The sequence below is a fragment of the Thalia democratica genome, chromosome 3 (assembly GCF_965202585.1).
Source record: "Thalia democratica chromosome 3, ktThaDemo2.hap1.1, whole genome shotgun sequence".
NCBI lineage: Eukaryota > Metazoa > Chordata > Thaliacea > Salpida > Salpidae > Thalia > Thalia democratica.
The window spans coordinates 40,414,314-40,429,428 of record NC_139167.1 but is presented as its reverse complement, the minus strand read 5'-3'; the positions used below and the strand labels follow the sequence as shown (position 1 = coordinate 40,429,428).

General features: G+C 27.5%; 1 protein-coding gene across 2 annotated transcripts; it reads right to left on the bottom strand.

Moving 5' to 3' along the window:
• Positions 1 to 2,258: 2,258 nt before the first annotated feature.
• Positions 2,259 to 14,785, bottom strand: LOC145831371 (uncharacterized). Of its 2 annotated transcripts, XM_082938613.1 has the most exons (9): positions 14,541 to 14,785; positions 13,988 to 14,192; positions 13,316 to 13,578; positions 11,558 to 11,690; positions 8,788 to 11,478; positions 8,504 to 8,535; positions 8,223 to 8,345; positions 4,101 to 4,267; positions 2,259 to 3,753 (listed from the first exon to the last, which is right to left on the bottom strand). In XM_082938613.1, the coding sequence occupies exons 2-9, from the start codon at positions 14,185 to 14,187 to the stop codon at positions 3,586 to 3,588; spliced, it is 3,777 nt and encodes a 1,258-aa protein (XP_082794739.1). In that variant the 5' UTR covers positions 14,188 to 14,192; positions 14,541 to 14,785; the 3' UTR covers positions 2,259 to 3,585. The 2 variants fall into 2 exon arrangements, 1 of the variants encoding a protein (XP_082794739.1); XR_014369669.1 differs by lacking the exon at positions 2,259 to 3,753 and having other exon boundaries at positions 4,128 to 4,267; positions 8,505 to 8,535.
• Between the last annotated feature and the right edge of the window lie 330 nt (positions 14,786 to 15,115).

The following is a 15,115-nucleotide window of genomic DNA, read 5'->3' as shown; positions in this document are numbered from 1 at the left end:
AAAACAAATGTCTAAAAAAAGTGTATATTGGGTAAATATAATTTGAGCTTTTAAATATTTGTTTTTAACTCTTCAGTGCAAGCCTTTTAAACAATTTTTTTCTATAAGATACTTTTTACTTGACATTTCTGGTCAAAAAAAGTTTGTTTTTAGCAAACTTATTTAGAGCCTTACCTAAATCTAGTTTAAATCATTGTACTAAAAGAAACTTTATGACAAGAAAAACTAAACCTTTCTTTTCTGAAAATTTAAACTACCTAAAAAATTTTCGAAACTTAAATATTAAATAGTTTTCGAAACTTCAATACTAAACATATTTAAGTTTTTTGACGGATGTTCGCTGAAAATTTAACTTTCCTAGCGCAATAAATATAAAAGCAGGTATACTGTTTTAACTTGCGAGAAAACTGATGATGAAAAAATTGCTGCCTGTATGAAACTTTTAAAAAAATTTACTGCATCTGAAAGTAAAGAGATTATTCTAATTTTTAAAAAGCTACAAATTTTATACTTTTACATAACAGAATTTGTAAATTTTTGTAAAAAAATGATTTGATCCTTCTATGGAAATTGTTAATTCATGTATTTAAATATAAATAAAAATGGTAAGAACCATTAAAAAAATCAGTCACAGTCTTATACAACCACTTTGAATAGATCTTTCGTTTATTAAAAAACAAACATTTTCAATTCTTATTCAAATAGATTCTATTTGAATAAGAATTGAAAATGTTTGTTTTTTAATAAACGAAAGATCTATTCAAAGTGGTTGTATAAGACTGTGACTGATTTTTTTAATGGTTCTTACCATTTTTATTTATATTTATCTAAAATTCAATCCTGTCCGGTCTTTAAAATCAAAAGAGGAAGACTACCTTCATCCCATTTTAATTTCATGTATTTAAAATATTGATTAAAAGTGTTAAGCGTATTTATTCTAAAAAAATCGAAAAATTACTAAATAGTAAAAATCATTAGATTAAAACTAAATACTAGCCTTGTTTTTTTCAAACCCTCATAAGCAAGAGAGATATGACAAACAAAAGTTATGCAAAAACCCTATACATTAACCTGCCAACTAGGTACGCACTTTGAACACAGCGCAAAAGTTCGTACCCAATTGGCAATATGTACCTAGGAAACATTGGTCTTAATTACCTAATTAAGCCTAATAGAAAGATGTTTAAAGCCACTAAAGTTTACAAATGACTATCAAAATCATCCAAAAATTAAAACTTTTGTTATAAAAACAAAACACATTTGTTGAACTATTTTAGAAGTCTTGAGTATTTATTTAATGTTTGTATTTACATGTAAGTATTTATTTATAATTAACAAAAAAAGTTTTATATTCTAATATTTCCTTTTACCTTTAATATTTACATATAATTATGTAATCACTAATTTAAGATTGAAAAAAATTGTGAAAACATTGATAATACTTTAATTCAGTTGTTTTTTTTTAGGTAATTAGTTTAAGGTTTTAAAAAAAGCAATAAAAAATGGCTGATAAACCTAAACGACAAGCTACACTAACATACATGTTTTCGAAAGCATCAAGTAAAAAATATTCAACTGAAATATTCTTTATTTTCACTAGTCTCGCTTATTTTTAAATTTATGTTTTAATAGTTGCGTAAGTTTCAAATGAAATATTCTTTACTTTTGTTAATATCGCTTTTTACATTTATACTTCATTCATTGGGTATGTAAATGCTAATTGCACCGTTCATCATTTCGTTTATCTAAATTTTGTATGATTTATTTTCCTATAGTTTAACTATTAGGTATGCAAACTTAAAAGACTCTTTTCGTTAAAATAAGTTCGTACCTAGGAAGTGCGTACCTAGCTGAAAGACTAAATTAATACCTAGCCGAAAGACGTATTTAAGGCTATAATCAACTTGAACCTTATTAGTTTTTTATCCGTCTACAAGAAGAATCAACTATAAGATATCTAATTGTTTTAATAACTTATAACATACAAAAATCTATGTAAATTCAATTTTTTTTTTGAAATAATTATATTTATTAAAAGCTTTAACTTTTATATAAAAAACAATTAATTTGATTATACACACAACTTTGATTGCTTTTTTACCACTAACTTATAATAAAAACACAGTTTACCGGATAACATTTATTCATAACCAGAAAACTAACAGAAATTACTAACTTAAGAAGTTATTGAATTAACGTATAATTTGAATATTTAACTGAATTTGATATTTTAACAAAAGAAGTTTATAAAAACTTATTTTATATTTACATTTGACTGTTATTTACAAAATAAACACACTGAAAATTATTATTATACAGTGGGCAAAGCTTAGAAAAAAGCATTCAGAAGGCTTTAAAATATTTCAGAATTATTTAGATTTTTAGAGATATTAACAAACTACAAGAGTTTAATATTTAATAAGTTAAAAGACTGTTGTCTTTATAAATCTAACCGTTTACTGTTGAGCAAAAAAAAAAAGTATGTAATTGTTTTTCACAAGTTATGTAAATTTTTAATCAATGTTTTAAAATGGTTTAATTTCAAATCAACAGTTTAATATACTTTTTGTGATAACTTTTCACTTTTTATAAACTGTCTTAATAAATGAAGTTTGTCAAACATAGAAAAGAATTAAGATAATGACAACTGATAAATTTTTGTATTAGGTTTTTTATGTTTTTTATTTTTTTTTCTTAAAATTTAACATGCAATAGAGAAATTGCATTTAAAAGAAAAGATTTTTTTTCAAATTGAAAACAAAAGAAATGAAGGGAAGGCTTTAGAAAGAGCAATAGAAGTTTCGGAGCGAAAAGGGGAAAGTGCGAGTTGTAAGAAGAGCGTTTCAGATATTTACAAAATTTAACCTCAACTTACTGAGACTGGGTTCAAATATATACAATATTTTACATATCTACACAGGCAAGATGTTATTCGCCTTATATCATTCTTATAAACCATATTTAGAAACAATGGTTAAAGTATGACCTACTCAGATATCATATTTGAATTTACTTTTAAACAATTAAGTTATTTAAAACTGGTAAGAGTCTTGTAAAACGTTTACAATAAATATTAACTGTCAAACCTGTACCGTTTTCACTTGAAATTAAAAAGTGTATACCTTATTATGCAAGTATTTACATAACAGATGACGCAAGAAAAATTCAATCTTCGCCATGCAATCAAGTGAAAAAATTGTTTAGCATCCACTACAATATAATACTAAACGAAAAGACTTGACGTAAAAAGAAAAGACTAACTGTTAAAATGCTAACACAAGGAGAACAAAGACAAACAAAGACTTTTACAGCAGTCTGCAACGGTAGCAATAAATAAATATATACTAACCATTGCAGACTACAACATATCTCTTGAGGTGCCAAATGAGATATTAAAAAACAACAATCAAACAACAATGAAATTTTAAATATTCTTAGATAAATTAGATACAGAAAACCAATAAATAAAGTGAGAAGGGGGAAAAGTAGGGGTGAACAAACGGGGGCGGTGACCACTGAACAATCGTTAAAAGTACAAAAAAAAAACAATTTTCAAACTTTGATATTTACGTATGCTAGTAAAAATCAACGCGAGTTGGGTTTGTGGGGGCGGATGGAGAGTTCCGACTGCAAGCTCCGGTCAATCAGACGAATCTGCTGCTCGAAGCTGGTCGTTGCCAGCCATGTTTGCTGCCCTCGCCTCCGCAGTTGCTGGTTAGGGGATGTTTGCGTGCTCTTCTCCGCGAGCTTTTTCTGGAACGAAATTTATTGATTTAGAAATAAATTTACAAAAATTTTTATAAGTCCAGCTACAATTTCGATGCTTCTGTGTAAAACATGTATGTGTGCAATTTAAAGTACAAAGTCTACTTTTAAACGTTAGCATTCTTAAATTTACTTGTGGAACATTTAAGTTAAAAAACTTGTATACCAACTTACTTTTTAAAGTTTACAGTTAAAAAAAACAAAATATAACTTGAGGAATAGACTTAAGGAACAAATTACAAAATATAACATAAGGAACAGAGTATTGAAATACCGTGCTATAAAAACACAGCGATTGAAGAAAATAATAAAACCAAATTAAAAAAAAACTCTACTTTTTTACGATGCGATGTTGGTTTAGTGGGAGAGTGAGGAGGTTCGAACCGGTGGTTCAGTTCCTTCACTAGCATCCGAAGTTCCGGCATTTCCTGCTCCTTGGCGTTGCTGCAGTTGCAAGACACAATGTACTTTTCCATCTTCGCCTGCATGATCTCACTCACTTCTGCAGAAAGATTAACATTGTCAATGAAAACGAGTTTGTTTGCTTAATTTAACATTCACCTTTCGTTATTATCTTTGTTGCCATTTTACAATTGTAAAAACTTAGATTTTTAAAAACTACAAGAGATACTTAGTAGTGTCAAGTACCCATTCATGGGCATGATTCCAGGTTTTTTAAAATAAAGTTAATGACAGCTTACTTTAACATTTATTTTTACTAGATTTGACCTTTACAAAAACATGCTTGTTTATGCTAAATTACAACACATTGCTGTAAAAAATATTTCTAATTGTATTTAAAACTAACTGAAAATCGTTAATTTTAGCAAGAAAATGAAAGGCACAGTACTGATTTATCAAAACAGTTATTTAAACTGTCTATTCCAAAAATATTTAGATAATAAGTTTTTTTACAGACTTAACTTCATTAATCTTATTCTTAATTGTGCAACGTTAAAAGGTATTTATTTAAGTCTTATTATAAAAACTATTAACTAATTTCTTCTTAAAATAAATTTAAAAAATAAAAAGATACAAGTTTTTGAAAAATAAAGAATTATTACAAATTTCAAATATAAAAGGATAACTTTTGTGAAAAACCGTATTTAAGACTAAAACGTAAAATATACAATATATTATTTTTATGAAGTATTTATTCTATATCGTGTGACTTATAAACAAACTTGCTAATACTTAAACCCTTCTTTATTGCATCATATGAATTTTACATACGAAAGTTCGTTTATTCAAATTCAAAAACAAATACAATATAAATACAACTGAGTAATTGATTTTTAGACATATTATCGCATTAAATACCAATGGAAAACCTCAAGAAGTACAGACGCCTCGATAGACTTTGAAGAGAAACGAAACAATTAGAATTACTATGCAAACATTGGCTTTGTCATGCCGTTGCGTAAGAAAGTAGGTTACCATGAGAATATGTTAAGTTTATATGTAAATCAATAATAACATAAGTTTTTTAATATTAAATCAAAAACAAAAATTTTGGATATAATAGATGTATACAATACTTTCTACAATATAGTGAATAAAAAATATAAATTTATTTCATTTACTAGTTTTTTTGTAGCTATAAGAAAATTTATGCTATTTTGGCCCGAAATTAATTTAAAAAATTCAAACTTCTTTAAATATTATATTTAAATGATGCTTTAAAATAAGAAAATATTTTTTACATAAGTATTTGATACTTATGTGAAGAATTTAATCCCTTAAGTTCACTTAACCTTTTTGCTTATAAAAACTAGTTCCGAAAATAAGTATTAAAAAACAAGAGAAAGTTTTAGGAATTAAAACTACAAACGACAAACTTAAAGGGAGTAAATAAATAAAAAACAAGCAAAGATAAGAGGAAATTTTTTGAAAATTATGAGAAAAGAAGTAAATGAAAACAGCTCACGAGAAGTTCAAAGTATAGGCACTACAAAGCATACATAAAAAATGTATCTCAAGCGTCTATAGTTTGTTTTGCTTAAATAAAACTAACAAATAGTCAAATATTGGAGCTTTATTTATTCAACTTTTGTCCGTTGAAATTTTTTAAATTAAATCAAGTGAAATTAGGCGAACAAGTAGAATATAACTTACAGTCTGTAAGGCAGTTAATAAACTTATGCAAGAAGTAAATTCATAGCCAATAGATGAACTAGTAGCGTAGACAAAAAATAAATATTTCGACAAAGACAGAAATCTCTCTAGATAAGTTAAGTATCACTTTAACATGATGTTATAAAAATTGCATAATATCAATTGACGGCACTTACAATACCTATAAACGTCTACTACATTTAGGCTTGAACAATTGGAAATAGTTGGGGATAAATTTACGTGAATTTACAAGTTCCTACATAAGTAAAAAAAGGATTAGTTTACGGTAAACAGTTTTAACTTCTAACCAAATACATATGCTTATAATATACATTTAGAACTTTATTAAAATTAAGTTAACTATTATGTTTATCAACTAGAACAAATAAATGATGTTCTTCTTAGAAATACTAGCTTTTGTAATTTTATTAGAAAATAAAAACATTTAGTTAAAATTTTAATTAAATTAATTATTTTTATGGGAGATGTCAAAAAAAAATCAATAAAAATATTAAATAATAACGGTTTGAAAGTTAGCTAAGCATAACTTGTTTTCAAATTTTTACAAATTATTAAAGCCATTATTTACTTATAACTTTTTTAATAATATATATAAATTTAGATAGCTGTAAATATACATCACAGAGTTTAACTTTTGTATAGATTTAAACAAATATCGAAAGCAATTAACTTATTCTAAAAATACTAAAGCCAAACAAACTACATCAAAGTTTATTTTTGGAGCAAATTTATACAAGTAAACATGCATGTTTGCAACAAGCTTGTTTATGTTATCAAGCAACGCGGAAACTAAATAGCACAGCAAAATATGCAACTCACACATGCTGTCATGAGCATACTTACTTCCTACTATAAAATATTATCTACTAAAATAATCTAAAAACAAAATTAAACCTAAGTTGTTTTATCAAGCGCTGTTTGAAAACGAAATAGACAAAGGATTATAAGCAAACAGGTTGTTACAGCATACAAAGTCACCAATCTTTGTCTTATTACAGAAAACAGTTCACGAGTGTTTTGGGCTGATTTTAAATAGTATACTACTAATAATCTTAAAACTTTTGAAATTAAAACAAAGTTTATAATTTAAATAAGATATATCAGACTAATCATTAAAGCAGTTTTGACTTTAAAATATTAATAAAATTTTTAACATAAAATAAACTTTCATAACAATTCAAATGAACTTCAAAACATAACAAACTCAAAATGTGTACGAAAACGTGCTTAAAAAGATTAAAAGCAACCCAATTACCACGACAAAAATATAAGTTTGAATTTAAGCTAAAACAAAAAGGTAGGCAGACGTTTGAAACAATCCGCACGTCACAATAGAAAGAGAATGGCAGCGCGCAGCCCACCTTACGTAAAGCAAAACTACAATTCACATCGATTTGGGCTGCGAGAGCGAGCACACTTTCGCGAGATATAAAAAATTAAACAGCCTTGCGCGCTTACTCATGTATGGAAGGGCGGCACATTTCGCTGACTGGAGCTCGATGTGGCTTAAACTCGGTGATGCGCGCGCGGAAAGCAGCTAGTAGATTATGACGTCACTGTGGGAAGAAGGCGTCGCCCTTGTTTGACTCGACAGTGTGAAACTCAAAGGGCAATACAAGTAAACAAACCAATTCTTGCTGAGTTGATTTAGAGTAGAAACTGGTGGAAAATAAAATGAGAATGGAAAACTAAACAAATTATGTAACTAAACGCGATTGAATCTTAAGCTAATATTTATGTTAATGGCCCAAACCTTTTTCAAGCTAAACATTAAAACAACGGTTTTTAAGTGGCAGCTTGCTAATTCCTAAAAATGTGATTAAAAAAATTGGTATATTTTATCACACAGTTAATGATAAATTTACTATCAAAAACTGCTTTTTGTGAACGTCATACTACTTAATGACTAATTTTTGTTAAGAATGATTCATTTTAAAGTTTAATATTTATCTACTTTTGTCAACTAATAAAAATAAATTATAAATCACCTATTCTAGTAGTACTTTCTGCATATAAAAATATTTATAAAAAATACTCTACAATAAAACAATATTTATAATCATTTTATTTTAGTAATAAAATGTATAAAATTGAAAAATATTTCAATATCTATATACAGCAAAACTAAATGAAAAACATAACATAGCTCACATTGCTTCGAATGTGCATAAATTTTGAAGAAAAAAGAACAAATTTTAGATATAAACAAAATTTAAATAAAAGATAACTTTTATCAAATTAGACAAACTAACTTTATAAGTTGTATTTAGTTATAAACAGAATTTAAACAATTTTCAAACTATTTTGAAAACCTAACTAACCTAATTCGATGTTTTCGTTAGACCAACATCTAGCACAACTGAAATTAACTCCTTCAACATTGATGTTTTGGTGGTCGCGCATTACCATTTCAATGTCGAACCAGTCAGGAATTGTGACTTTTTCTACAAAAGTTGTTTTATATAAAACGTTAGGCTCTTTTTTTGGTAACTTAAAAAGTTTAAAAATCATAAGTTATTGACAACTTCTTAAAATAAGTTTGAAATAGTTTTAGAAAAATGACTAAAAAATTTTATACAGCAAGTAACCATCAGAAACTCACTTTTAGCTTCAGTTTCATCGAAGGGCACAGGTCTGTAGAAGAAAAAAACATTATTTAAATTTAAATATCTATATCAATAGAAATATAGTTACACAGATATTTGTTTGAAGTTAGTTGATTGTTTTAAACACCACAATTTATACAAACAAGCCTTATAACAAATTGCTATTAGCCATTACATTGGTAAATTTACATTGAGTATACTGAGTAACTTAAATAATAAAGAATTTACATCATTTACAAAAATTACAAATCGAATAAGAACATTTTTTAGTAGAACTAACATAAATTTATCTTCATAAGATTCGTAACCATTTCCATTTTCTTTCTTAATAGTCGGCGCCCAAATTTCTTTAGTGCTTTGATTACCTATCCAAATACCAGCTGAACTGTTAATATTCATAGATGATGAAAAACTATTATCAAGGGTAGAGTTGTAGCAATTAGATAATGTGGACGGATAGAAAGTAGACATCCAATTAATCTCATTATTAAAATTTGCATTGATGTTAGGATGGTGTTCAGAACTTTCGTTACAATTACTATCTACTATATAACTTTGAACATAGTTGTTCAGCTCCTTAGTAATATCATTTCTGTTCCATTGATTTTCACTTTCAATTTTCAAGGGAGCTTCAGGTTCTTCAAGTTTAACATCAGTAACTTTAGTCAAAGGTTCACTCAAAGTCAAGTTGTTCATATTTAAAACACTGGAGTTAATCAAGCTTAACAACTCATTAATGTCTTTTCGATCTTCGCGCTGCTGCTCGTAAAATTCCTCCTTTTTCGAATCGTAAACACTGTAGTCCCACACGCTTGCGTCTTTACTTTTAGCAGAATCCTTTTCTGATGGTAAATTTCTTTTTTCAGTTTCATCATCGAAAACGGAATCTACAACGAGCTTCAGAATATAATCACGTTGGTCGTTAGTGCAGCTCTCAGTTGCTGTAAAGCCTAAACTATTCTCATGATCTGCTGTTTTGTCTTTTTCACTTAAACCAGTCAAGTTTAATTGTTTGTTAGTGTGTCGACTAACTATTGAATCATGTAAGTTTGGCTGTTTTATTTCAGCAAAAGAAGAAAAGTTGTTTGAATTTTCCTGCACTGAAGAATAAAACGAGTTTACAGTTTTGTCATTAGATATAGCAGACTCGTCTAACCAACAACTTTCAAAGTCAATCATTGACGAAGATGCTGAAGATCTCAAGTTTTCGCTTGTAAAGGCGCTACATACAGAATCTTGATTCCAGATATTTGAAGCTTTGCTGGAATACTCACAATTACTTTCTTTTCCACAGACTTCTGGATTGAAATCAAAATTAAACTTATCAGCTTGTTTGTTGTAAGTTACTAAACTAGACCATGGCTCACAGTTGTTTATTTTGAAAGAGTTATTTAGGTGTGATACTCTGAGACTATCAAAATTGTTCATGTCACTTGGAATCTTACTATCATTTATTAGATTTGAAGAAAAATTTTTACTCGACTCAAGAACATAAGGTGTACTTTGGTGTTTGTACAAAAAACTACCAAAAACCCCACAATCATTGGGGTTACTCCAGATATTTTCCTTGTCAGGCATCGTGGATGCTCCATTAACCCAAGAATTTTCATACAGACTATTGCATTTTTTGTAAGTTGATTCAGAGTCATCACTGAAGATAGTTTTATGACCATTTGCATAGTAGTCATTCTCCAGTTTGAGCAAATTCTTACTGCTTTGAGAAGTAAAAGGGTTTAGATTAGAATCAAGCTTTACACCTGTGCAGTAAAAAACATTTGAAACATTAGTCTTGTCTTCAGCATGGTCTCCACTAGCTCCAAAAGTATTCTGATCATGCTTCACTTCATTTAAAACTGAATTGGTATTAGTCCAAATACTTTCAGTTTTAGTAGTTTTTATATTACTTAAATTGTTAAAACTGCTATAAATAGTTTTTAACTTGCTAGCGCGTCCACTTTTACCGTCACTGCCAACACTTTTAGTATCATACTCATTGTCCCACAAGCTAGGAGAGGGACAAGACTTCCAATATTGATCTTTATCATTACAAACTTTAGAAGAAGACGAAAAAGAACTATTCTCTGCAGGAACAAAATTAAGAATACCAGTGTTCGGATCACGATACCATTTGCTTATACCACTACTAACAATAGGACTATCTTGTGTGATATTACTAGAATCAGAGACGTTGTCCAACTCTTTGCTGATAGACTCAGGTAAATAATAATGACTTGAAACTTCGTATTCAGACTTACTTTTACCAGAATAAACGTCAAACATTGTTTTACAAGGATTTAATTCCTTTTTATAGCATATTTTATGACTAGGATATACGTACTTTTTACTTTTTTGAAAAGTTGTTGGAAAGTGTGAGTTATCTTCAAAATCATAAAAATTATTATTTTCGTCATTTCTGCTGTTTAGCTTGTTTATAAACATGCTAGAGGTTTCTTCTTTTGTAAATAAATCACCAGGTCTGAGATTCTTGAATTTCAATAACTCATAGTTTTGATCATCTAATATATTACTCTGAGAAGTTTCAAGTTGGAGTTTTTCAGTAAACTTCTTGTTCAAGTTCCAACGATCACCAGAAGAAGAATAGTCACTTTTATGGTGAACATTTTTGTTTTGAACAGTTTGTTTGTGAAAAGAAAGTTTTGTTGAGCGCGTAAAATAATGTTTAGCCAAGGATGACTTTTTTGAGAATGAATTCTTTTTTTTACCATGGTTTTTAATTTCGTTTTTGCTTTTGTTATTTCTTTTATGGTTGAGAAAATTCTGTTTGTGTTGCTTAATACTATTTTCATTCTGCTTAACATAAGGATGACGCCTCTCTCTAGTAGAAATGCGGTGAGAGTTGTTCAGCGCTTTGTTTGAACCTGGGCTGATACGAGTCTTAAGCCTCTTCAAAACAACTTCAAGCTTTGGTTTAGAGTGAGAAAATGCAGGTTTTATTCCAGTATCTTTTTTTCTGTTAAAAAAAAAGTATAATTAAATAACATATCGAAACTACAAGGGCATTGGAATTTAGTTTCTAAAATAAATCTTACTTGTTAATTTGATAGTTTTTCCAAGCAGTGTTGCATATATCTATTTTTTTCATTGGTAGGAAGTTTAAGGAGTTTGGAAAAGCCTGGTTGTAGTTTTCTTTTGGCTTCTTTTTAAGCTTTTCCTTTTTAATTTCTATTAAACACAATTTAATGTCACTAAATAAACATAAACATACACCAAAAAATTGTGTAATTTAAAATAACTTATTTGTTTCTAATAACTGACTGATTGCCAGTATTCTGTATTACAATGAAAAAAAAGTGTTTTCTCAGTAAGACTAATTTTTTTAATAAAGTTATAAAACAAAAACAATTTATGATAAACGTAAGAAGTAAATGAAATTATAATTAGTTTTCACTAGCCTTTGTACAAGAATAAGGTGTTAAAACTAAATAAAACTAAGTTCATAATGTCTATTATTATTTTATATTTAGTAAAAATATAAGATTTTAATCTGCAAATAACTTTTTTTAAGATAATTTTATATTTATCTGTTTCTTAACACTTTGTAAGAACAATTTTTAAAATCAAGCTAAATCTATTAACTTAATAAACTATGTAGTTAAAACCCATCTTTTTATAATCTAATAAATGTAAATAGTTTAAAAAATGCAGGTGGTTATACAAAACTAAGCAACAAGCTTAACTGATTAATTCAGTAATTTGTCAACTATTTATTTGCTATTTTCGAAGATTTAATGATATATAGAAAACTTAATATGTTTTGATGTTTCAAGTTTACATGTCATATGTAGATAAGTTTTTTTTAAGTATTTAGAAAAACAAAAATTTAAAATCAACCGCCATAAACAAACTAGATAAAACCATTCTAAACAACAATCATGTGTTTTGATAAAAAATCGGTAAAAATAAAAAACTGTTTCTTTTAAGAGTTCTAGTTTTTTTATATTAATTACTTGAAATACTAATCTTATTAAGATTATTTTTTAAATTAAATAAAAAATGTTTTAACTTGATGTAGTGGTATAGAAACTTTTACAAGGTTTTATCACTGAAATTTGAGAGAAATTAATTTAATGACAAATCAAATCAGATTAACTTTCATATAGAATATAGGTTTTCAAATTTATATTTTCATAGAGATGACTACAAATTACAACTACTTTTTTTTTTTTGCAAATACTAATTTTATAATAATTATATGAAAATAAGTTACAAAATACAGACAAAAAAAAAACTATTGGATAGTGTAACTTTTGTATACAGTTTACAATAGGAACAGCAATTTTTTTATTGAAACCTTATGGGAAACTTGAAATTTTATTTATGATGTATCTCTTCCCGAGATACGAAACTAGGAATTTTAATCTACAAAAAACATTTATCAAACAGTTTGAAAAAGTTAAATTGTTATGATATAATTTTAATCATATTACAAATTCAAAAACTTCAGTCAAAGAACAATTCTGTTTTACTTAGATTTTGTAAAATAACTAGCTGGCTGCTGAAGAGAATAGCTTAAAAGTTGTTAAAAGGAGATAGATTTAAATAAAGTTAGTTTAGTATCTTAGTTTGCACATCATCTATAAGAAAAACAAATCTGAATTCTTATATTACAAATACTGCTAAGTAATTACTAATATTTAAAATATATTTGGCAGCAAATATCAAATAAACAAAACTATTAACTTAAAAAATAAGGTGGATCTTATAGCACAAAAAATTTATATGTGTCTCATTATTTAACTTATTTTTAAACATTAAACTTAGTTACAAATATCCCAATAACAACGAACCAGTTAACTTTTCAACCGACAGGTGAAGTTTCTCGATAAACTTCTTCAACTTATCAACAAAGTCATCATCTTGCAACGCATCATCATGAGAAGCACGAAGCAAACAGTTCAGTGCTTCCTGCTTCTTCCAATCATGGTGGTTAGTGGGAAGTTGGGTGGTGAGAGGTGGTTGGTTGCTGCTGATCGGAGATGATGATGACTGTGATGACGAGTCACCACCTTTCCACGCTTTCGTTGCACCACCCCCTCCGCTTTTACCATTGCTGATAGTTTAAAACATTATACTTGTGTTTTCAGAAATATTTAAAATTTGTTTCATAGAAACTTTGGTTTGATTCGTTAAACAATATTTTACAATGTAGTTGTAAAAAAAAAAAAGTTGACAAAAAACATTTTGATCAAATCTACTAAACTAAAGTTGCTTTTAAATTTAAATGCTTTTAAAGGTAGCAGTGTATTATAAAAGATTAAACTTGGATTTTTTTAACTTAAAGTTGTTTAGATTTAGTGGAAGTTTCTAAAAATATTTAAAGTGCAATACTAATACTTTAAAAATTAACTTTTAATAAATTTAAATTTATATTCAAAATAAAAAATTTTAACTATGGTAACTATAGATTTTCTAATTTGAAACATATAACAAAAAGATTAAAAATATTTGAAAAAGCTAACTTCTTTTTTGAACAATCATTGGCAAAAGAGAATATTGTTTGCTCTCTTTTATTGAGTTGCAAATCATTAGTGTAGGTGTCAGAGTTTAAGAAAATATCAAGAAGGTGACGAGCATACAGCTTACTGCAGTCTATACCTAATTTTTCTAGCTCCATTGAAAGCCAAGCTTTTAGTAAAGTCAATTTTTCCATAACATGCATTGTAACTGTAATTTAAATTTTTTATTTCCATTGTTATGTATAAACTTTACACTTACCTTATTAATCTTAAAATTAATAAATAACCTAGTAAATAAAGAACTATAATAGTTATACCAACACTCTAAATTTTTAATACATAAATCTAAAAACATTTGTGAGATAGGTATGAAAAAGTAATTATGAGAATGTTTTCAATAACTTAAACTATACATTTTAATTTAAGTTTCAAAAATTTATTTTTTGTAGAAGTGTACAAAACTTGTTTTTTAAATAACTTTATTTATTAATTCCGAATATTTTTGAGAGTATATTGCTTAGTAAACTTTGATAATAAGTACACTAAATTAAATTACCTGTTCTTAGGTAAACTGGCCTCACAGTCAATCGTCAAAACCGTCAGTCAACAAATAAGTTTAGTAGTCAAAATGTTCAAGATCATCAAACAATTGCCAAAGGCAAGTCATCAACATTTTCAAATGCAATTGCAAATGATATATTTGTAATTTAACTTGAAAACAAGTTAAACCATCATCTTCACAGTTGGACTGTGCTTACAAAAACTAACAGATGAATGAACACAGAAGTTCAGCTACTAAAAAACCCTGTAAAAGTTTACTATTGATTTACAGAGTAAGATTTACAGATAAAATAAAAATTTAAATCTACTCGATTAGATTTCAGATGTAATTTATTAAATCAGGTGTAACCATCATAATAATATCAAATACTTTAGTTTTATGTATTATAAGTTATAGTTTAATAAGCACTAGACTGCACCACACAACCATCAACAACAGAACATGTGCCATTACACAACCTAGTTTTGTCCTCATTAAGATTCATCAGGCAGACATAGCCACTATAAACTGCTGAAACAATTGAACTAAACATGCAAAGTACATTAGTACTGAAGAGTTTGTTTGAGAGT